This window comes from Lepidochelys olivacea (genome assembly GCF_965140295.1).
Source record: "Lepidochelys olivacea isolate rLepOli2 genome assembly, chromosome: 5".
NCBI lineage: Eukaryota > Metazoa > Chordata > Testudines > Cheloniidae > Lepidochelys > Lepidochelys olivacea.
The window spans coordinates 96,248,209-96,273,131 of record NC_140415.1 but is presented as its reverse complement, the minus strand read 5'-3'; the positions used below and the strand labels follow the sequence as shown (position 1 = coordinate 96,273,131).

Sequence of the window (24,923 nt, the reverse complement as noted above, 5' to 3'; positions counted from 1 at the left end):
GAGTAAACTTTTATTAGATTTATCTTTCCTAGGGTTTTGTACTGTTCATTCTTAACATAGTACCTGAGCATCTTTCATAGAAAATAGATTGGAAATAGAATAGTGTCTAGTGGACTTCATGGAGTCTTGGCTTTTCTCCCTTAAAACACAACTGAGTGAGTAAGGTGGCAAAAACTACCTCATAGTGAGTTGTTAGATAGACCTCATGAGCCTTATGCTACAGGGATGCTTATGCTTCTGATGTTACATCTAAAACTAGCTTTTTTTATCAGTAGACATTCATAAATGTGAACTATGAATAGACCCTATGAATTCAAACAGCTTTTCAGCCCAATTTATAGGTATTTTTGCTTTAGTTAATCTTTTTGACTCTGTACTATAGCATAAGAGAGCATTTGTATGCCCACTATACAGGTAAAGAATTTATATTGTAACCTGCTTAAGGACAGATTTTTGTGGTAGCATTCCATTTGGTAAATTAAAAAAACAGGAAGGAACAGTTTCTAAGATTGTCAAACCTTGGATAAAAAAATAAAATAGGACAAAAGATTCCATATCAGAGCCAATGCTATTGTTCTGAGCTCCTTCATTTCAACATGAGGATCACATTGGGGGAAAAAAGGTCTGCAGCAGCAGAAGAAAGCCAAACATGTCAGAAAAGCTCAGTCTGTGTGTGCGTCCCACTTCACTGGTTTTATGGAGGCAGTGAGGAAAACTATCCCTCAGCCTCCCTTGAAAAATCTGTTTCAGCTTAGCCTGTTGTAACACACTCCCTTACGTATCTTGTAGCTTCAGTAATGTTCAGGACTTAAAGTAGTAGTATGGGAGAAGCTGGTAGCAACCCTTAAGTTTAGGTTGCCTAACACTTTCCATTATAAGAGATTATTGCATCCTTTTTAGAGGTTCTCTAGTGCCTCAATTGTTTACAATACGTCTTTGAAATTTGGCAGGGAGAAAGCCTTTGGGCTAGAAAAGTGGATTTCTCTTTTGACCCATGAGATTCCATGCATATTTGGCTGCCTTGTAAATTGTTAAATATCTCCTTTTCTCTTCTGTTGCTTGCATTGCTGAGGCAGATTTTGACAGTATATCAGAATAAAAACTAGCAAGATCCTTCTGAAGGGGAAATGCCAAAGCAACAGTAGTCCCACATGCTAATACCTACTGGAACAGCAGGGGTGGGAGGAGCTCGTCTGGGCTCCCTATGCATGGCCACAACACTAGGCCCAGTGCATGGCCACAGTGTCCCATTCTTCTCCTCTGAGCCCCCTTCCCCCGCGCCACCAGGATTGGGATGTATAGAGAGGTGTGTGGTTTCCCCGACCACTCCCTGGTTGCAGTACATGATGCCAGCTGCTCATACTCCATTGGGACAACAGTCTTCTGCTGCCAGCTGCTTTAGTATAGTCCTGTAGCTCAAGTAATGGAAGTCTGTTCTACAATGCCGAAGGTTTAGCATTCAAACCTTGCTGATGGTGCATGATGGAGCAGTTATAATTTTACATAATAGAATTTTTGTACCTTTTCTTAACCCCCCCAACTCCACCCCCAAAGGTGGATAAAAAATCTGATTTTTGTAATTAAATCAATTCTCTATTTGGTTTAAATTAAATATGAACATGTCACTTCCACTGTAAGTGTGTGCGTGCCCCGTTGGGGTGGCTCAAGTGCCCCCTTTTTCTGTGTGCCACTGTGTGCTGGTATAAGGGTTTAGTCTCCCTCTGTCCTTCTCAGTTCCTTCTTTCTACCAGTGACAGTTGTTGGAGCATCTCAGACTTGTTTACTTAAGTGCCTCTCTCACTCATAAATAGTTGCAGCTAATGTTAGTTTCTCAAGAAAGTTAGTGTTGGGTTTTCTTTTTTGTGTCCTCTGGGACCTTTTTTTTTGGTACCAGGCTCAGTACTGGAATGATGCCTCGCTTTCCAGGTTTTAAGTCCTGTGGAACATGTTGAAAGCCTATGCTGATTGGTGATCTTCATCCAGCCTGCCTGAAGTGCTTGGGTGAGGCCAACAGTAGTGACAAATATCACATTTGCAATGGCTTCAAATCCTGCTTGAAAAAGGATAGAGCAGTGAGGCTTATGTGTTTGCTTATGGAAGAAGCACTTTGACTCCCAGCCAAGTCATCGCATGGAGAGAGCGCCCAAGAACTTCAGCGTCATTACATAGTGTTCCACCAGATGTATCTTTGGCCCTGGGACTCCCGGGGCTGCTCTGGGCTCCATGGGGCATCCCTCCTCCAGCCAGGACCTCCCTTCAGCCATCTCAATAGCTGTGGGGAGCACATCAGACACAACGGCACTGGGAACATCATTCCCCGATACCTGACTTTGAGATGGGTACTGGGTGCCTCGAACATTACTTTGTGTCCGCTACCGTGACCAGTCCCAGGTCCTTTTCAGGTAGCTTCTCCCACCACAGATTACAGAGTTGCTGCTACCTTGGATGCCGGTTGCATCCTTATCTTCATCACCAGATGAAGCTATTGATTCAGTGGGAGATTTCCTCCAGAAGACCACAGGGCCCACCAAGACCTTCTGAAAAGAGTGGCCTTGGTGCTTGGCATCCATGCAGAAGAGCTACATGAGAGTTCTCGCAAGTTGGTAGACATCATAGTATCTGCTACCGTGGCTAAATGCTCTGTCAGTTGGTGAGATAGTTGTGGAGCTGGTCAAGACTCTTTGGCAGACACCCTCTTCACTGGCTCCCAAAAGCAAAACAAATTGAGAAGAGATACTTCATCCCCTCTAAGGGTATGAACAGTTTTACATTTACTACTTTCCGGTTTCTCTTGTGGTGGCAGCTGCCAATGAGTGGGAAAGACCGGGACAACAAACCTCCATGCCTAATAGCAAGGACTCAAAAAGATCAGACTTGTTTGGTCAAAGATTCCTTAGGGGACCTGCGGATCAGGATCACAAACCAGCAGGAACTCCTCAGGCAATATGACTGTTATTCTGGGAGAACATTGCAGAACTGAAGGACAAATTACCAGAGGATTGCAAGCAAGAGTTCTCAGTAATGGTGGAGGAGGGTAAACTGGCCACTGGAACAGCCCTTCAGGGTAGTTTTTGGATAGTGCAGATTTGGTGGCCCAAATAAGTGTTATGAGAAGGTGTTCATGATTACAGTCATCTGGACTACCTGTAAGAGCCCAACAGATCTATGGGACCTTCTGTTTGAAGGCCCTACTGTATTCTTCAAGAAAACTGTTGACAGGCTTCACAACCTTAAAGATTCCAGGGAAACACTCAAATCTCCTGGCAACGAAGAGAAAGCATTTTAATCAGCAACAACCTTTTTAACACCATAACTTTGCTACCAGTTTCCAAGATCCACCTAGGGAAAATGGAAGGAATTATAGAAGGTGCTCTCCACCGCCCTCCTCTTCAGCATCTGTGAGCTCATGCAGTTCAGCTGCTTCTTCCAAGCAGGCATTTAGTTGCTTCTCCGGAATTCACAAAGTGCATGTTGGTGGTAACAGTTCGTTTTAGAAAATTAGGTGTCTGTGTTCCCATATCTGGATGATTGGTTGAACATACGTTAATCAGAGTCTCAGGTCTTGTCCAGCATATCCACCACTCTGTCCACATTCAGAGTTTTGGGGCTGATAGTGAATTGAGAAAAATCAATACTGAGGCCTGTTGAGACAATAGAATTCATTAGAGCAGTCTTCAAGTCCAAAAATGCCAGGGCTTTTCTGCCACAGACGGGATTCAAAACCATTTGAGATCTAGTACTTCAGATGAAACTTACCAACCACAACAGCATGCAAGTACCGCAGGCTGTTATTTCCCATGGCAGCGTATACCTGTGTAGCACAACTCGCCTGACTGTGGCTCAGGAAGTTGTAAATATAGCTAGCATCAGTATATGCCCTGAATTGTCACTACTTGGACAAGGGGGTTCGAGTACCAGAGGTAGTCCTGTTGTCTCTGGATCGGTAGATAGACCCTCTAAAAGTTTGCATGGGAGTTCTATTCCTTCCCTTGCTACCAACGTTCACTTTAGTCATGGAGATATCATTTCTAGGTAGAGGGCTCACATTTGGGTCCCTGAAGACTGAAGGTCTTTGGTTGTCTCAAGACCTAGAGGCTCACATAAATGTCAGGGAGTTAAGAGCAGTAAGTCTACCCTGCTCAAGCTTTCTTACCCACATGGGGGGGGGATCTATTGATTATGACAGACAGCTCAGAGACCATGTTTTACATAAATGGGCAAGGAAGGAAATGGTCAAACCTACACTGCCAGAAGGCAGTTCATCTCTGGGACTTCTGTATAACCCACTCAATTCACCTTGAAGCTGCTTACTTTCTAGGGAGACAAAACACGCTGGCAGGTCAGCTGAGCAGATCCTTCTGTGACAGGTTGGATCACAGAAACCCCCTTTGGGACTGCCACCTGATGTGCCTAGACTACCTCTGAGCCTGTTTTCCCTGCCAGCTTGGGACTTCAGTCCCTTGCCTGGTTTGAGCCAGACACGCTTGCTTGCTGCAAACACAGATTCAAGTCTGAACCATGTCCCTCACAAGCTGCAGGCTTAACTGAAAACAGCTTAAGAAGTGCTCCTGTCTCCAGCCCTCAGATACCCAACTCCCAATGGGGTCCAAACCCCAAATAAATCCGTTTTACCCTGTATAAAGCTTATACATGGTAAACTCATAAATTGTTGGCCCTCTATAACACTAATAGAGAGAGATGCATAGCTGTTTGCCCCCCCCCCCGGGTATTTATACACACTCTGGGTGGGTTAATAAGTAAAAAGTGATTTTATTAAATGCAAAAAGTCATTTAAGTGGTTCCAAGTAATAATGGACAGAACAAAGTGAGTTACCAAGCAAAATAAAATAAAACACGCAATCTAAGCCTAATACAGTAAGAAAACTGAATACAGGTAAATCTCACCCTCAGATATGTTTGAATAGGCTTTTTTCACAGACAGGACACCTTCCTACTCTGGGCACAATCCTTTCTCCAATACAGTCCTTGTTCCAGCTCAGGTGGAAGCTAGGGGATTTCTCATGACTGCAGCCCCCTTTGTTCTGTTCCACCCCCTTATATATCTTTTGCACAGGCGGGAATCCTTTGTCCCTCTCTGGGTTCTAAACCCCCCCCCCCCCCTTCTAAATGGAAAAGAACCAGGTTAAAAATGGATTCCAGTTCAGATGACATGGTCACATGTCCTGTGAGACCCCAAGCCTTCATTCTTCCTGGCCTGACTCACAGGAAGGCTTGCAAGTAAACAGAACCATCTACAGTCAATTGTCCTGGTTAATGGGAGCCATCAAGATTCCATTCCGCCATTAATGGCCCACACTTAGCATAATTACAATAGGACCTCAGAGTTTTATTTCATATTTCTTGTTTCAGATACAGGAATTATACATACATACAAATAGGATGACCACACTCAGTAGCTTATAAGTTTTGTAATGAGATCTTACAAGAGACCTTTTGCATGAAGCATATTCCAGTTACATTATATTCACACTCATTAGCATATTTTCATAAAATCATAGAGTGCAACGTCACACTTCCTGTCTTTCCTACGGCAGTGTGATAATTTGCTCTTGTGCCCTTAATGTCTCTGAAAAGCTGCCAACTCTCTTGAACTGTTTTTCGGCTTTGACACTACCAGCTCTCTGAGTTTGCTAAAGTCTGCCTTCAGTCCACACCTTTATTTCTCATTACGCTGTTGTCCATTTTCAAGTGATTTAAGCGACTAAGCATATTTGACATTTTTCCCCAGACAGATCTGAAATAGTCAGTTTAATTCACTGATTTGGTTAATCCCTCTGTTGAACAAATCATTCAGTTGTAAATGTAAAACATGTTTTGATAAGAGAAGTTTATGTATCCAAAATAGCTAAGGTTTTGTTTAATAAAAATAAAGTTTGTTTAAAATTGTGTTTGTTTAAATTGCAGTTACCATCCTAAAACAACTTAACAAAAATCATGAGCAAAGTTAATTATCTAATAAATAAGCAATTTATAATTCACCATTTTCTAACATGCTAAAAATGTACAGTCAAGAATCTGACAATGTTAAGCTACATAATTGCTTATTATAAACGTTTATAGTTGAAACTAAGGTTTAGTAATGGATATTTTTAGTAAAAGTCATGGACAGGTCAAGGACCATAAATATAAATTTGCAGCCAGTTACCTGTCCATGACTTTTACTATAAATACTCCTGGCTAAACCTTAGCTGCTCTTAGGGTGCTGCTGCTCTGGGGAGCCCTCGGGGCCAACGGCGGCCCCTGCTCCGGCGGTGGGGGCTAACTGCCTCCAGGACTGCTGCTCCGGCCACCTCCAGAGCGGACCCCGGGACTGCTGCTGCTCGGGCAGTCCCTGGGGCCAGCCATACCGGCTGCTGCTCTGGGCCATTTCAGCAGCGGCTGGTGTGGCTGGCCCTGGGATCACCTGAGTGGCTGGCTCCAGGGCTGCTCCAGCAGCGTCTGATGCAGCTGATCCCAGACTCAGCCGCACTGGCCACTGCAGCTGCGGAAATCATGGAATCCGTGACTTCTACAATCTCCATGACGGGCTTGCAGTTTTAGTTATAATGAACCATCATAGGTAGCAAAAAGATGTACCAAATCTAGAATAAAGGGTCTCTGTTTAGTTGTAAATCAGTGTGTTTTAGCAGTTATATCAATCAGTGAGAGTGCACCTTTATTTAGGAAAAAAACTGAATTACAAATGGAAAAGTGGATTAATTTTAATTATTTAATTCAAGGTTTTCCATTTGGTGATTTAATTCATCTTGATTTAAATCAGCCCACTATTTGGGGAAAAAACTGCAAACTAGGTACAAACTATATTTAAAAATGTTATTTAGGTAGCGAAGTCAAGCACTTGTAAATTAGGAGGTACTAGCTTTCCAGTTGTGTTAATTTTGGCTCAGTGTATATGAAATATGATGACAATAGTCTTAAAAAACACTATTAGGTGCTTTTTTTTTTTTTTTTTTTTTCAGTGTAACTTACTTTATTCAGTGCATACTTTGGATGGCCTGTGAACCAGAATTGAGGTTGTACGAGCAAGCCTGAATGTGGCCTGTCTTGGCTTTGTAGTGCTTGACTTTATATCCTAAATAACTTAATTTTAATGTAACGTTTTATATGTTGTATAATAAATGTATTACATTGTCATGGAATATTTTGTGCAGCTGTGTTTGAGAGAGGAATGTCTGGTTTATGTGGAAATCTTATATAGAGGCTTTTGGTGACTTGAGAGAGATTAATTTCCTTCCACTCTATCACTCATGTCAGTGGGTTGCCTTTATGAAAACTGAGAAATTATTTGATATCAGGCCTACAGTGTGCTTTGAAAAACTGTAGCAAGTATATAAGACAAAAATAAATGTCACTTTTGTCATAAAGTCATTCCTGTTGCTCTGGGGCATTGGAGCATGACTTATATTTATATCTTTTACTTACTGTCTAACTCATGTATAGAATTTAACTGTGAACTTTTTTTTAATCACAGGTAACTAAAGCTGGATTAAAGATTTACAGACCAGGGGTAAAACAAGATGATGAAAATTCTGGTGGTTGGTTCAGTTGGATATGGGGTTGGGCAGGAGAAAGAAACGATGAGAAGAAAAAAGAAATAAAGGGTGCAAGTATGTCAGTTTTATTTTAGTAGTGGAATTAATTTTCTCTGTCCATAAATGGGACTTGATGGAAAAGCTGATCTGTCCTAAAGAGTCTTGAGTTTTTTGTAATGTTGTTCCCATTAGAAGATGCCTGAAAATCTTTATTTTACTTTTCTTCTACCGTTATTGTCAAGGATGTTGTTGCACATTGAGAAGCCTCTAGGTTTCTAATTGTACTTTTTATAAATCTTTCATTTTTTTTCCTTGGGATTTTTCTCCACCCTTTGCCATTCTTGGAATTTCCGTAAGCCTGCTGTACTAAGAATGGGGAATTGGAGAGATGACTCAGATAGAAAACATCAGTTACTGCAAAGTAACTTATCTTATTTTTGTTAACCAGATTATGAAGGAAATTAGAGTGATTTTACATATTTTATTACAATGCAGCTCACTTAAATGATTATCTGGTAGATGACCTGCAAAGACTTTGGGAAGGGGGAAGCTAAGCCAAAAACCTTTTTCTTCTTCGAATGATGTCCCCATGAGTGCTCCCCTGTAGGTACGGCTGCGCCTTTGCATCTGGAGTCAGAGATCTTCAATAGCCATGCCCGTCGGACTGTGCATGCACAACTCCCCTCCCCCGCGCTGCGTGTAGATAGTATAAATAGCACTGTGCGGTCTAACCGCCCTTAGTTTCTTCTCTATCACCTGCAGTCTGTAATGGAACAGTTAGTAGAGCCCACTTCGTTATTTAGATAGTCTCTTACCTGGTTTTCCCTCTCATAGTTAGTTAACTCCTTCATTTGCTTTTCTTTTCCTTCATCCATAGGGAAAAAAAATTTTCATCCACTTCCTTGTCCTTATGCCTCGCTCCTTGGGGTTTAAGCGGTGTGTGTCATACGGGGCCGCCTTCTCTATAATGGACTGCCACACACAGCGTATCCATTGCCTGGGAGAAGGACACGTTTCCCAGAAGTGTTCCCACTGTCTGGTTTTAAAGTCAAGAGCAAGGAAAGACTTGGACCTTAAACTCAAACTATTCCTCATGAAAAAGTCCCTGTGACCAGCATCGGACCCCGGTTCTTACTCCTCACCAGAGAGACCCTCAGGCTCAGCAAGGTCATCTGCCCAACTTCACTCGCCTTGCCCAAGTAAGGGAAGATCATCCTCCCACTGGGCTGACTCTAAGAAGAGAGCAGTCCCTCCCTCAGCTCCTGAGGTGCAAATTGCAGGAATGCCATCCCCAGCTAGATCTATGGTGCTAACAGCTTCTGACAAGGGGCAGTAAGCTGCTCCTAGACCAGGGGTCTCGAACTCAAATGACCACAAGGGCCACATGAGGACTAGTACATTGGCCCGAGGGCCGAACCACTGACCATCCGCTGCCCTGCCCCCACTCCACGCCTTCCATGAAGCTCCACCTCTTCCCTTCCCTGAAATCCCCACCCGAACTCTGCTCCCTCCCTGCCCCCAAGGTGTGGCAGGGGGCTCAGGGCAGGGGGTTGGGGTGCAGGAGGGGTGCTGGGTACGGCAGGGGACTCAGGGCAGGGGGTCGGGGTGCAGCAGGGGTGTGTGGTGCAGCAGGGGGTTCGGCTGCAGGAGGGGTTCGGGGGGCGGGTCTGGCCTGGCATGCACGGGGGCAGGGCAGGCTCCCTGCCTGCCTGCCCTGCCCCCGTGCTGCTCCGGAAAGCGGCTGGGATTTGGAGGAGGGGGATGGGTGGGCACAGGGGTCTGTGTGTTGCCCTGGCCGCTTCTCCAGGTACCTCCCCCGAAGCTCCCATTATCCGGGAACAGAGAACCGCAGCCAACACAGGGAACCCCTGTGTCCCCTCTCCCCCAGGTCCTGGCCGCTTCCCGGGGCAGGGCAGGCAGGCAGGGAGCCTGCCCTCACCCCATGAGCGCCGGGCCGGAGCTGCTCTAGGTAAATGCTGGGTGAGGGAGGAGGGTGGTGTTGCGGGGAGCTGGCGGGCTTCAGAAAATAACCTGTGGCCCGCAGACTGTGTGTTTGAGACCCCTGTCCTAGACTGACTACCTCAGCCCCTGAGAGTAAGTCTAAGGACGGTCCCTGGGCGAAACAGAAGCTATTGGCACCACCTCCTGTTGTGAACGACCAAAGCGAGCCATTTACCTCCTCTGTGGCTCCAGGTCCATTTCTGGTGCTGAGGACACTGTCGGCACCACCATTGGCACCAGCACTGGCAAAACAGCCGGATCCAGTGAAGCCCTCCGCCCTGATGCTGCACTCGGCACCGAAGCTCTCAGCTCCAAGAAAGAAAAGGAGTACTTGTGGCACCTTAGAGACTAACCAATTTATTTGAGCATAAGCTTTCGTGAGCTACAGCTCACTTCATCAGATGCATACCGTGGAAACTGCAGCAGACTTTATATATACACAGAGAATATGAAACAATACCTCCTCCCACCCCACTGTCCTGCTGGTAATAGCTTATCTAAAGTGATCATCAGGTGGGCCATTTCCAGCACAAATCCAGGTTTTCTCACCCTCCACCCCTCTACACAAACACTTTGGCAGTGTTGCAAACACCTACTAAAGCTATGGCTCCGAAAAGCTCTCTGGTGCCATCTGCTGACTGTCTTACATATCACACCTTGCCACAATGCTCAATGTGGGCACTGAGGAGAGATCACCCACAGGAATTCACACAGCTGTCAGACTTCACTATATCTGACACTCCGGATTCTCCATTCATCAGACAGATGGTGTTTCAAGACTCACCCACTTCTCAATCAACAAACTCTTTGTGCTCTCCCACAGGGACAGCACCTCCTTTCCTTAGTGATGTCGAGGAGGACAAGGGTGTTTGTCAAGACTCTCTTGGTCCATCAGCATCAGGGCAATTGACATCAACTTACCGCAGTTTAGGGCACCCAGCCTTTTCAGGAGCCCCTAAGGATGCAACCATATATTCCCTTACCCCTAATTGGCCATATTGGGATCCCTGGGTCATGTATAGGGCACAATTCAGTAATCCCCCACTCCTGCAAACACAATGGTCTCCATCCATCCCCTACTCAATAATCTCTCGGCCTCCAGAACCACAGCCTCCACAAATACCTCCTCATCTTGCTCTCCTTCCAGTTTCTCCTTCCGTGGTGGTATCTCCTGTCCTCCCATTCTTCTTTGAGTGCTTGCTCATGTCCATTCCATTGTAGGTGTGTGTGCTCGCCACATGCACCAGTGCCGGAAGTTTTTCCCTCGGTGGCATCCATGGGGTACCGGCTCTGGCATCCTCTGCAGTGGCACGCATATGCTCCGTGTAAGGGGCGCTGCCGGCTCCCCCCCCTCACTTGATGCCTTCTTACTGCCAGTGTCGGTGCTGGAATGTCTCCTTGCTTCACAAGCTTTCCTGTCTCTACTGTGTGTAATGGTGAATTTGTTGTATATCGTTTTTTAAAGTTGTATAGTTAATAGTTCCCTTAGTGTTAAGTTAGAAATAGTTAATCCTGTACGAGGCTCAGCCTAGGTATGGAGCATGCCCTGATCCCCGGGCTTCAAACCTTGTGACTGTTGCAAAAAACCCATGCCAGTCAATGATCCACATAGAAGCTGCCTGAAGTGTTTTAAGGGAAACCCATGTGAGCGACAAGCATTGCATGTGCAAGAGCTTCAACTCGTGGACAAAAAGGAGCTGGGCATTAGTCTCCGAGCGCTCCTTATGGAGTTGACCCTCGCACTGGCCTCAGAGCCGATGAGATGAGACTGCTTCAAGCACTGTGGCCTCGGTGTGGAGCACGCCACTGGCACCAATCTCCGACCAGCGCCGATCCCCATCCCTGGTACCAGCTAAAAAGCAAAGAAAGGCCAGGAGTGGGCATTCTCCTACGTTGTCCTATAAAAGGAAAGAGAGCCAGAGGAGAGCAAAGACCCGCGCGGGGCAACTCTTCTCCTCCGGATGGTGACCAAGCTCCAACTTCCACTGTTCTGTCGAGCCCACTTCAAGACCTGCCCCCTACCCCATCCACGTTGGAAGCCTTTCAGGCTGCTACGGACATATTCTTCTTTCTGGTGCCATCCACACTGGCTGGTGAGATGCCCTGTTCAAGGGGTAAACCTGCCTTGGGATCCTTCCAGCGGTCTCCATCAGTGCAGCACCAACCCTTGCCGCAGGGAGTGCCCGTCAGCGCTCGCCTGAACAGCGCCACCAGCCCCCGGACGTGGGTCAGTTTACCTATTCAGTATTGGGCAGTGGCATTAGAAAATGTTTTTCAGATCTCAATGTGGAACATTAACTATGAAGCCATTATGCTGCCTCCGTGATTCTCTCTTCCATTTTAGAGTCATCAGTACTTTCTTTGACTTGAGGGAGGTTGTCTTCACAATGTCTGACAATAGTCATGTTCTGCACAATAGACAGGTGTTGCCACTATTCTTTTTTCCCCTTAGGGGAATAGGTTGGAATTAGTTCTGAGTCCACAAACCTACTTTAAAATATATTTTAAAGGCTGATTCTACAAACTTACATTGATTAGCACTTCATTTCTCTGGGACTACTTGCAAGAGCAAGATTTATGAAGGGTTGCAGAATCTGACTCCTAGAGAGAGTATTCTTGATAAATCCAGAATAATCTTTCACCCACAATAACAGAGGACCCTATCTGGATTGCCTCCTGGATCACTAAGGACTACAAATCCCAAGAAGGGGAATAGAGTTCTATGTGGTGTTATAAAACATTTTGTTACACATTTTCATGACCATAAGTATTACACAAAAAACTAGGCTGTTATTTTGTAATCCCTTTGCTTTTAGGCTCAATAACTAAGTTATGTGGGGTTGTCCAATTCACTTTTATTAACTGGAGCAACATGCATATAGCTCTGCATGTCAGGGGTAGAATAGACCTTAGTGGTGAGTTCAGAAGAAACCATAAAAGGTCTTTGTCAAAGGTTATGACTTCTGGCAATTTCTTGCATAAAAATATTGTGTGGTTGGAGGTATATAATGTTGTACAAAGACAACTGCATTTTTTTTTAGGAAATGCATACTGCAAATATAATGTTTTATAATGTGGCAGGTCTTGAAGAATTGATGACACTGGAAGAAAAGGCTAAACTCTATGCAGCAATTGGATATAGTGAAACAGCTGCTGATCCAACATTGCCAAAAACAGTAAGTAAGATTTGGCTACTTTTTCTGATCAGCAAATTTACTAATAAACTGCTAATTAGATTTCTATATGGTATATAACACTGGAAAACAATACACACAATTTGGGATCATTTATACATTACTTTGATCTCTTAAATGTCTGTTTTCATTTCTCCTCTCTCTTCTCTTACTTGTTTGAACTATTTTGTGGTTTTTTTGTTAACTTACTTTCTGCTGTGATTTGCTCAAAAAGTTTATTCTTTAACTGGATATTATTAAGTGACATATAAACATTTGGATCTTGAGGATGATATTTTGAGGAATTCAAATCTTATTCTCTGGAGCTCATCTTCAGAAAGTTTTAATATATTTTCAAAGTGTCAAGCTAGAATAAAATCACAGTATTTGCGTATTTAAACAGTGAAATACGTTACCTATTCCTTTGAAAAAAGAGCTTGCATATTTGTGTTCATTAAAATTTAGAAATAATTCAAAATAGGTTATGTTAATAACAGCCAGTGTTCATGCTTTTAGTAGTTTGGTAAAGTTTTATTTATTTTTTTTGGAAGGCCTCTGTGTATTCCCACTTGTGAAATATGGTGCTCCTGGTGACAAACTGCGGAACTGCCTTGAAAAAGCAATGTCTGTTGGATGATAAGTGAGAGATCTTGTGTAAATGTTGATGTCATTCCTCTGCTTTACATAAGGACATACCCCCCATCCCCTAGCTCATATCTTTTCCCACCACTGCAGGGAGCACCCACAACTTGACGCTTTGTCCTTAGGTTTTTGCCTAGTCTCTCTTATTTGCTAGTAGTGAGTTTGTATAGAACAGTATAGGATAATTTTGCATACATAACTTGCCTTCATCCCATCATAGCCACCATCTTGGACACCCTAAAGGAGTCCTGACCTAAAACTTGTGAATCCAACTCATGCCCTTCCTGACTTTTGAAAGAAGGTCATGAAGAGCTGGAGTCACTTCTGAACAAAATAGCCAACGCCTCAGTCAGAGAAGGAATCTTTTCTTCCTTCAAATATGCAATAGTCTGCGCAACACTGAAACAACTTTCCTGGATACTTCAGTTCTAGCAACCATCGTTCGCTGTCAACCTACCCATTCCTGAGCAAGAAACTGTCAAAAAGCCAACTACAAGCTCATCTAATTGAAGCTTACATTCTTGACCTGGCACAATCTGGATTCAGGCCACTTCAGAATGGAAACTGCTTTAGTGACACTGAGGGATGATTTCCGCTGTCAGTGAATAGAGGATAGACATCCTTTCTCATCCTCCTGTAAGTCTCTGCAGCCTTTGACACTGCAAAGATCCATGAGTGAGGCCCTTGAGAAAATCATATTTTTTTTAATTCATGGCTGTATCACGGGTAATGTACAGAATTTTGCAGAATGTGCATGTCATCAAATGTCTTCCACTGTCCGCTGAACTACTGCAATTTTTCCAACAACAGGGAGCCAGAAACAGGCATCCATGCACGCTGGTTTCATGCTTGCTGTGGCTCAGAGCATGTGTTTGTGGCAATATCATAATGTCAGAGCAGCGGTTTGAGAGGGGGACTAGGTGGCTGGTTTTATGCCAGGCCAGTAGCTGGTGCTGCTGCCTCTTGGAACACATGCACTGTGAGCCCTGGTGTGTGCACATGCCTGCTTCTACCGCCCTGCTGTTCATATTCCAAATGGTGGCAACACTGGCTACTGTGCCTCAAATAAAAACAGATATTTAGTCCCCCTCTAAACTGCTGTTCCAGCATGAGGCACACTGAGCACGAGACCACTGCGTGAGAATGCCCAATTCTGCCATCCTGCTGTTGGTAAAATCATGGTGTTGGGCTAACTTTGTGATTTTTATGGAGTCCATGAAGTTGAAGACCTAGCCTCAGTTATTAATTGCTTCAGCACCTCTTGAATGTACTATAGCAATGCAATATACCTGGGCATGAAACATTCAGCACTTAAAGTCCAGCTAGTACAAAATGCTGCACTGCATCTCTTCAGAACACAGGCTACTGTGAGTCCATCATACCTGTTCTGTGCCCTGGCTTCCTGTAGGATTTTCAATCAAGTTCAGTTTCTCTCCTTAGGCACAATGGAACTCTCAACAATAAGAGTAACGTTCAGCTGTGTGGGAGACAGAACTTTCTCTGGGGGGGGCGGTTGCTTGAGGTTGTGGAATTAACAGGAACTAAAGACCATCCAAATCTCACTACTTTCACCTCCAAGTGTAAGACCCATTTCTTTGACCTTGTCTTCTCTAAAATAAACACATAGCAATTGGTATATTTAACCCCCCCTCCCCCCCAAGTAGATACTCCACTGCACACATTTCTCCTCCTGGGAAGAGGATGAAAGAACAAATGTGACAGGTATGTAATCACATAGCTTAATGTGCTACTGGAAGGTGTTCATATGCTATGGTGATGAGCCCTGTATAAAAACCTATATAAAATTGAACCTGGAGGTTTCCCTTGATCTCAAGGATCCCAGTCATCTTCCTTTGCACCGGGTTCAGACATCATGGAAGTATCTCATGCAGTCCTCTTCATCTCTCCATGTGGCCCTGCATACAACATTCCATGGAAGACCTGCTGGAGACTGATATAATACCCCTTACAGCACCATGACAAGTGCTGTCCCTTAGCACAGATGCTTGTGCAGCCACCTATTTCTAACCCAGCACCTGTGCAACCTTTGATGCTGTCAGGGGACCTCTCAGATCAGCAGGAAGATCTGCCGAAGTCTGAGGATGGGATGAGTGTCCTTCAGAGGAACCATAGGAGTCCCCTCCAGAAGAACATACAGATGGCACCTGACCAGAAGATCAGATTGGTGTGTCATCTGTCTTCCCTTCTGATGAACAGTAACTGTTTTTGAAGAACTACTGGGGAGAATGGCAAACACTCTGCAGCTGCAAACAGGCTACAGCACCAGAGACATCAGATCCCCTGTTGGATGTGTTACAAATGCAGACCAGGGATAAACTAGCTCTACTTACCAGCTCCAGCCTTCTTAACCTGGCCAAGGATGTCTAGCTCACTCCATTCTCATCGTCACCTGTATCCAAGAGAGCTGAAGGATCTCAATTTTTGCTGTGTTGTCCTTTGGCAAACTCCATGGTGGGCTCTGCACCACAGGAAAAAGTTAGAGGCAACAAGACAAGACCTCTCAACTCGTTCCCTTCTGACATAGAGGGACCTAAGGTTTTGCCTAAAGAGCCTATTTGTTTGGCTTACTAGACCTTTGAGTGGCCAACTCTCAAAAAAAATTGTGTTCAGTTGTAATTATGCCCTTGGGAAGCAATGATGCCTTGCCCAAGGAAAAGAAGGAAGCAGTCTGGGCTGTACTCTGAAAGTATCATATGCATAGACACTTCCAAAGAGCAGTATATGGTGTCTTGGACTCCAGTGCCAGAACAGTCTCTAAAGGAGTGCTCTAGAGAGGAAATCCTGTGAATGTCCTATGGGAAGAAATGGATTCCCTTTTCAGAAAGGGAGCCATAGAGGAGGTTCCACAGGAACCCAGAGATAAATTACTTTACTCCTCCTGTTTCCTGATCCCAAGGAAGAGCAACTGTCCAGGACTCATCCTGGACCTTAGAAATGTCAACAGATACATAAGAATATTCAAGTTCAGGATGCTCACTTTAGGAGACATTGTCCGTTCCTTATGCCAGGGAGACTGGTATGTACCTCCCAGTTGAAAGGGCACCACTTCTTTGTGGTTATTAAACTCAGATCAAGTATCCGAGGTTCTGTGTAGGGATGACGCACTACTACTTAAGAGTTCTTCTTTTTGGCTTATTCACAGCCCGAAGAGTCTTCATTGTGATGCTCTCAAGGAGATCCAGGGTTGCGTGGTACCTCAACACCACTCGCTCTTAGTGTGAAGCAGCCTTGTCTGTGCCGGCTATGAATCAGCTTCCTGAATCCATCTGCCTGTGGTAACACAAGCACTACCTTTTCAGGTCTCTAGTAATAGGCACATGCCAATCATCGAGTCCCCTGGAGCATTCCCTGTAGTGGCCGTCCCCGTATCCATTGAACATTCACAGAAGTACCAGGTATGTTATTCGCAAAGGATCAATACACACCAATGTAAGATTCAACCCAGGAGCAGCACTTTGCTTAGCACCATAGCCCTGATGTATATTTAAAGTAAAAACAAGAATAAGTTTATCATCAGAGCCTAGAGATTCAGGAGACCGTGAGTAAAGGATATTGAAAACAATATAAAACAATCATAACACATTTGCCTGGACATGAGTACATGGCCTGTATTGCCCTTGGGAGCCCTGACTCCATAACAGGGGATATGATTGGCTCTCAAGGCCTTTCACCTGACCTGCGGCATCATGCAGTGTAGGTGCTTACAGACAACACTGGCCATGTACTAATCTACAAGCAGAGGGGTTTATATTCTTTTATCAGTAGAGGTAAGAAAATTTTGGATGTGATACTTCAAGAACCAAAAACACTCAGTGGCTCTTCACGTTGGTGGGGATGAAAATGTGAAGGCAGGCTTCCTTAGCAGGTGGTCTCATGATCAACACAAGTGCTCAGTGAAACCAGTGGTGGCCTGTGAACTGTGTCACAGGTGAGTTTACCAGGTAATAAACCTCTTTGAACAAAACATCAAATGCCAACTGTATTGAATGGGAGCACACAGTCAAAAGTGGTCTGATGTGTTTCTGCTGGGCTGGAGACAATTTCTTTACACCTTCCAATTTTTCTTCCTATTATCCAGAGTCATAAGGAAGATCATGGTGGACAGATCACATACTAATAGCCCCAATTTGGCATGTCAGCACTGGTATCTAGATCTCCTGTACCTGGCCAGGGATCCACCATATTTGCTGCCTTTCTCCGCAGACCTGCGTCAATAACAAAGGGAGGATTCTGTATCCCAACCCAAAGACACTTCACTTGGCATTGTGGAGGAGGAACCTGCTAACTAATGTGGACTGTTTACGCTTTCAGTTCCAGGCACTCTCTTGTAATCCAAGAGGAACTTCACCCTGAAATGCTATAGACAAAGGAAACAGTTTACTATCTAGGCCATTGGTAAAGGATTTTTTCCATCTCAAGCTGGGTCCTTGCAGTCCTAGAGTGCCTTGTACACCTGAAGTCTCAGGGCTTAGCTGTAGCCACGCTAATAGTCCATAGGGCAGGAGTTATCTGTTCATTACATTTATGTTCTGGACAAACACATTTTCTCTTACCTTGCAGTCTCCAGATTTCTTAAGGGCATGGTAAGTGTGTTTTCCCCCATTAGGGAGCCTCTACTTTTATGGGACCTAAAACTTGTCCTAACAAAGCCAATGGGCACTCCTTATGAGCCTCTGATGGAAGCCTCTCCCAAACATTTATTGATCAAAACTGCCTTCCTCATTCCAGCTGCTGTGTTTTGATGGCTTCTCCGTCTTCTATTGTAGTACACAAGACAAAGTCACATTGAAATCCTATCCCTGCTGTGTTCTTCTCCAGGCCCCATTTCCATACCCTAGACGTCAAGTGTGCATTCTGTTCTTATCTGGAAATACCAAACCTTTAGAAAATCCAATAGGTTATTTGAAGCATATGGCCAGAGATGCCAGAGAGAACCTGTGACCAAACAGACTTTCTCATGGATTAGGAATTGTATAGAACATTGTTACATCTTAATTAGAAAACTAGTAACCTATGGTTTAAAGATCCATTCCATAAGAACCACCATAACATCATTGGCATGCCTTAGCAGGTACCCCTGGTAGATGTAGCATCTTGCTCCAGTGCCTGGTTTGGGAGAGCTGTGTTACAGTTTATATTTACCTAAGAACTCCTGGTTCACTGTTCTCCTGGTGGAGTGCTGTTTGGTAATCTTCTCACAAGTGGAATGAACAGGGGCCCTCGAAGAAAAGGGTTCCCTACCAGTAACTGTTCTTCAAGAGTTGCCCCTATACATTCATACTATTTGCCTATTTTCACCTCTACATTGCAGTTTTGTCTACTCTTCAGTTAGTGGGGAGAGAGTTTGGGAGGTTGGAGTGACAACGTGTGCATTCCTACAGAGTATGGCAATGACATCACTGTCATGTGAGATCTCTTGTGAAACCCCCAATGACATGACTTTTCATGGTAGTACCACCACTCAATGCCAGGAGCGCAAGTATGAATGTGCCAAGGTGACTCTCAAACTACAACACTTACTGGTAAATAATCTCTTTATTGTACTTTTTCCTGTTTTACATAGTATGAAGCCATGAAGCTTTCTGTAAAGCTATTAAGCATGTCCATATCAATAAGGGAAAACAAGGAGAAACCTGAGCTGATCAAATTTGCAATAATTGACTTGAGCACAATGTTAACGCAACGACCAGGTGCTCAAGCAATAAGGTAAGCCTTTTCCATCAAACTATTTTTATTCCTCATAAAATGGCCAATATATTAATAAAAATGGTGTTTAGCTTCCAGACTTCATTGTGCTAAAGTTCACAGACCCATTACAATAGCTAGTTTAGCCTGCTTGCAGCTTGGGGTAGAACCAGATTGGTCAGTTACTGGCAGTAAGGGAATTCCCCATCCCCAAAGCACCATGGCAGCTTTATCTTCCTCCACAGCTGTTGGCTGGCTTAACTCATCCTCCCTGCTGCAGAACTTTACGAGGAAAATTCTAACCTGTTTCAAATATCTCTCTGGTTCCCAGTTGTGTCCTAGGGGTAGCATTTTTCTTTTGGGGGAGTTTCCCCCAGCTTTGCTTCCTCCTTCGAGTTACTGCTGCAGCTGTTGCCCCTGCAGTCTTCAGGGAGAAATGTAGGCTGAAAAAGCCCCAAAGCTTCACCCCCTTATCAGGTGCATCTGGGGAGCTCAGCAGTTGGGGTGCCATCATTGTGAGGGATGTATATGAGTCCTGATACTGCTTCTATAAGAGTGCCATGGCCAGATATGATGGGTCTGCCTGGGTTTCCTTGTTTGTGTAACTTCGGAAGCATATAGAAGGTCCTTGGGGGGAATTTGTGGGAGGTGAGGTTGTAGAGTTTCTCTTGGAGTTGTTTGGGGAAGGATTGGATGATATTCTTAAATTTCTGGGTGAATTGTCATGTGAGGTTGTCTTTGAGTTCTTTATTGTGGGTGGTGTCAGAGAGATCTCAGTTGACCTCGTGATGTATTTCATCCAGTACACTAAATGCCCAATATCAACTATGTGGGTGAAACCAGACAATCCTGACTGGCAGAAAAGATGCTGAAGAAGGAAAAGAATTGGTTAGAAAAAATGTTCTATTTTGATTGCAAGTTGTTAGTGCTGTGGAGAGTTGTTAAGGCTGCTAGGTTAAATTACTGTTGCCCATGTTGCTGTTCTTGGAGCTCGTATGTCAGCTGCACTAGCAGAAAATGTAGCTTACCAATTCAGCAGACCTTGGTGTGATTCATAAGGAAAGGCTCAGGTTGGTGGTGAAGGCACTCAGCCAGGTTTATTGTCGACAAAGCACGGTACTAGCACCCTGGTTCAGTGGTTACAGGTACACTAACACATCTATGCCCGTGACAATGATACCTGCTCAGTCAGCACACCAGGATGCTGTTCCCTCAGCAAGTACAAATATGCCCCCCCTATGACTTCTCCTTTTATACATTGATACAAACAAGTTAAGTATTATACTCCAGACATTGTTAGATACCACCCTTATTCTTGTACTTCCTAGTTAAAACAAAACATCCTTATCTATTATTCTGTCATCCCATCCTAATCTTACGAGAGGTTGATATGTTCCTGTACCATCTCTTATGAATGTGTTTATGTAGTTACTTCAGAGATCTGTGTGTCTCTGTACTATCCTCTTGGGTCAGGGATGTGCTTACTTGGTTAGCCAATACCTGTTGTGTTACTATTCTGCCAAGGCAAGGCTTACGCTGGTTCACAGCCATTGGTTCACACTTTTAGTTATGCCTATATTAAATACAGTAACTCCTCACTTAACTTCCTGGTTATGTTCTTGAAAAATGCAACTTTAAGTGAAACAATGTAAAGTGAATACAATTTCCCCATAAGAATTAATGTAAATGGCGGGGAGGAGCGGGGGGTTAGGTTCCAGGGAAATTTTTTTTGCCAGACAAAAGACCTATATATATATATACAGTATAAGTTTTTAAAATAATTTTAAACAATTTAATACTGTACTCACCAATGATGATTATGAAGCTTGGTTGAGGCAGGGGTGTAGCGGGGTGGGGATGCGGGGGCTTGCCCACTCCCTTGCTGCAATGCTGGGTGAGCGGAATGGGGCAAGACCCTGCGCCCCAACCCCACTCCCCAACAGGAGTGCCGGACAGGTGGAACGGGACAAGTCCCTACACCCCCCACCCCACTTCCTGGCCAGTGCACCAGGCTGGTGGAATGGGGCAAGCCCCCTTGCTCCCCAGGAGCACCAAGCGGGGGGAGCCAAACAATGTTATAAGGGAACTTTGCAGGACTTGAAAGGAATAGGTCAGCGACCTAATAATGAAACAACGTTAACTGGGACGACATTAAGGGAGGAGTTACTGTAGAGAGAAAGAGTCCTTCTATGGGCTAACTATTCTTGTGGATCCCGCTGATGCACTGGTAATACGCTTTCATCTAGTCCTTTGTGACCTGGAAGTAGATTAAAGTGCATTGACGAGATGTTAATGCACGTCAGCAGTGTCCACGTAGATAGTCCATTGTGGGCTAGTGCTAGGTAGATTCACTCCACAGCTTGTCGCAAATTAAATGTACATGTAGACAATTCCTTAGACTTGTTTTGATGGAGGAGGAGGTTTGTTCTTTTAACCTGGCACCTGCTACTTATCTTGTAGTCAATAAGACATCTTCTGTTTATTTAAATGTTCCATTTAAATGTAATTTCTTTACTATTTTAACTTTATACAGATTTGAAACAAAAATAAGCACATTTGAAGTTACAGGCATGTCTGAAGAAAAATTCATACCCTGTCTGCTATCTTCTCGAACAATCCATTCGGAAAACAATACCTCACTCTTAACCATAATGTTTGAGACCAATCCTTTAGATGGGAAAGCTGATCAGAAGCTTCGACTAGAATCACAGCCACTGGAAATAATATATGATGCAGTAAGTAAAAGATATGTTAATGAAGCTTCTAAAAATCTTCTAAAATATGATGTAAGCATTCATTTTCTTTTATGTTTATTATATCTGTATTTTAACAGAGGACTGTGAATAGTTTAGTGGATTTCTTCAGGCCTCCAAAAGATGTACATTTAGAGCAACTGACCTCAGCAACTTTGATGAAGCTTGAAGAATTTCGTGAGAAGACATCAACAGGTGAATGTCAATAAACATTTTCAGTGATGCAGTTTTTGATAAATTTTGAAGATTTTTTTTCTTTTAGCTGAATTTTTCAAATACACTTTTGTTGTAAATGTATCATGATTGCTGATTAATGTATTAATGCACAGAAACAAAAATAGGAAATGTTTTCATATAAATACTCAGATACTGGTGGTGGGGGCCATATAAATACTTAGATGGTTTAAAGTTTTCAATAAAGACATGATAAAAAATGAAATTTAAATAAAGAGCAAAATGTCAGTACAATAAAAGGGTAAAACTATCACTGGTTTCAAGAGGTTTTGAGGTATGTGTTGTTTTAAGTTCTATAACATTAAGTACAAGAAATATAATTAATACATACCTAATAAAATTAGTACATGCAAAGTTTTTGTTTGAAAACAGGGTTGCTGCATACCTGACACAAACCCACAAAACAAGAAAATGAAAAGTTAAGCAACTTAACAGTACATACCCTCTACTCCACACACATGCAGGTACCTTATGATCAGGGTCCTACCAAATTCACGGTCCATTTTGGTCAATTTCGTGGTCATAGAATTTCAAAAATCATAAATATCATGATTTCATGGTGTTCTAACTGTAGGGGTCCTGACCCAAAAGGGGGTAGTGGGGGCATTGCAAGGTTATTGTAGGGGGGTTGTGGTATTGCCACCCTTACTTCTGCGCTGCTGATGGCATGGTATGGTATTGCTACCCTTACTTCTGTGCTGCTGCCTTCAGAGCTGGGCACCTGGCCAGCAGCCACCACTTTCCAGCCACCCAGCTCTGGAGGCAGCGCAGAAGTAAGGGTGGCAATACCATGACCTCCCTACAATAACCTTGCAACATCCCCCCCCGCAACTTCCTTTTGGGTCAGGACCCCCAGTTTGAGAAACGCTGGTCTCCCCTGTGAAATCTGTATAGTATAGGGTAATAATACAGAAAAGACCAGATTTCACAGTCCATGATGCGTTTTTCACGGCTGTGAATTTGGTAGGGCCCTACTTATGATTGCTATAACTCGCCTATACCATAGACCATGCACTGCACCTTAATTCATTCATCTTTTTACCCTTCTCAACACAGCTCTTTATCAGATTTTCCCAACACAGTAGTACTTGAGGATGTTTGGTATCGCAGTTGATTGTGTTGGGAGAGAGTAGTTAGTTAAAGGATTGTGTGCTAAAGAGTTGTTAAAGGGACTGATGAAAAGTTCTTATGACAGTAAGGCAGATTTGTCCATTGTCTTCCACTTACTGCAAAGTGTGAGGCACTTGCAGGGCCTGATGCTGTGATAATGTTAAATTCTAGAAGTATGACATGCATAATACTCTTATCTTCCAAGACAGACTGGAGAAAAGGCTGCGCATCAGTTCTGGGAGTAACCAGATTGGGGCTTAAGTTAGTTTCCATCTTGAGATGGTGAACATTTGATAATCTAAAACAGCGGTTCTCAAACTTTATTGTACCAAGACTCCCTTCTGACAAGAAAAATTACTACAGAATAGTTAAAAGAAAAGGAGTACTTGTGGCATCTTAGAGACTAACCAATTTATTTGAGCATAAGCTTTCATGAGCTACAGCTCACTTCATCAGATGCATCCTATGAAGTGAGCTGTAGCTCACGAAAGCTTATGCGCAAATAAATTGGTTAGTCTCTAAGGTGCCACAAGTACTCCTTTTCTTTTTGCGAATACAGACTAACACGTCTGTTACTCTGAAACCTACAGAATAGTTAGTATTTTAAATTAAAAATGCATTACAAGCTTATATCTATGAAAAGTAGCCACTAAATATTTTAATTCACAATACAGTCACAGGACAATCTTTATATCTAGTAGTAAAAAATAAAAATAAATATGTACCTAATGGGCAGGGTGAGCTTGTATTGATGAACACAAATCCTTGAAGTGGGGCTGTGTGTGGCTGAGGTAAAGATTGAAGTTATCTTCAACAGTGAGGTGGGCCTTGTATTTGTTTTTCAGTAAAGTCAGTGCTGAAAAGCCAGCTTTTCATAGATAGGTGGATGAAAATGGCATGAGTGCTTTCAAAGCTGGAGATGACAGCCCTGGATATTCTTCTTACACAGAAATCCAGAAGTTAGCAAGAGGTCGCTCAGAAAATCTCAGCATCACTGTCTCATCACAGGAAAGGACCATTAATGTTTTTTTCACTGTAAGTGACATAACAGCACTTGCAGTATTAAAGGGATTTCTAATCCACGCCTCTGTTTTCTGATGCTTTTCAGGGCAGTACTCACAAAACTGCAGTTTAAGCCTTTTCAGGTAGCTGCTAGATACTGGGTTGCAAGTCATGCTTTGGCAAGGCATTTTCATCCAGAAAGTCATCCAGTAAGAAAAAGCTTCAAAACTGCCACGGTCCACATGAACATACCACAAGGAAAGTTTCTTGATCCCACTTTTGATTTTCCCAGTGAGAGAAAAGACAAAAGCGTCTCTCACTTGAAGTGAGGTATTAACACATTTAGGTGTTCAAAAATGACTGCCAGGTAAGATAGCAGAGCAAGCCACTTGTATCTGCAAACCTTTCAGCCAGCGGGGAATCTACGTCTGAAAAATTCTCACTTCCTCACTGAGCTGAAACCTTTCCCCAAGACAGCCACCGAACTTCTGTGTGGTAAAGTAACTGATGGTGTTCAGCTCCCATCTATCATACAAAACTCCAGACAGGTGTACACTTGTGAACAGCTTCATCAACAACTTGTTTTAGAACAGGTGGCATTTTTTGCAACTCGGGCTAGCCTATGTATAATACGGCGAGTCCAAGTGCTTGCCGTGCAACAGCCTGCACTCAGGTGATTATCCTGCTGTTTCTTCCAGTCATTGCATGAGCACCATCACTGCAAATTCCTACACAGCGCTGCCATTCCA

The 24,923-nt window shown here is 43.6% G+C and overlaps 1 protein-coding gene across 1 annotated transcript in view; it reads left to right on the top strand.

Annotated features, from left to right (window-relative positions):
• The window catches only part of VPS13A (vacuolar protein sorting 13 homolog A), a 262,402-nt gene that overhangs the window by 48,910 nt on the left and 188,569 nt on the right, over positions 1 to 24,923 (top strand). Inside the window, exons 15-19 of the mRNA XM_084628103.1 lie at positions 7,493 to 7,628; positions 12,636 to 12,730; positions 18,954 to 19,096; positions 21,609 to 21,810; positions 21,909 to 22,023. Of these exons, the coding sequence (XP_084484229.1) occupies positions 7,493 to 7,628; positions 12,636 to 12,730; positions 18,954 to 19,096; positions 21,609 to 21,810; positions 21,909 to 22,023 (691 nt within the window). The remainder of the gene's footprint in view (positions 1 to 7,492; positions 7,629 to 12,635; positions 12,731 to 18,953; positions 19,097 to 21,608; positions 21,811 to 21,908; positions 22,024 to 24,923) is intronic.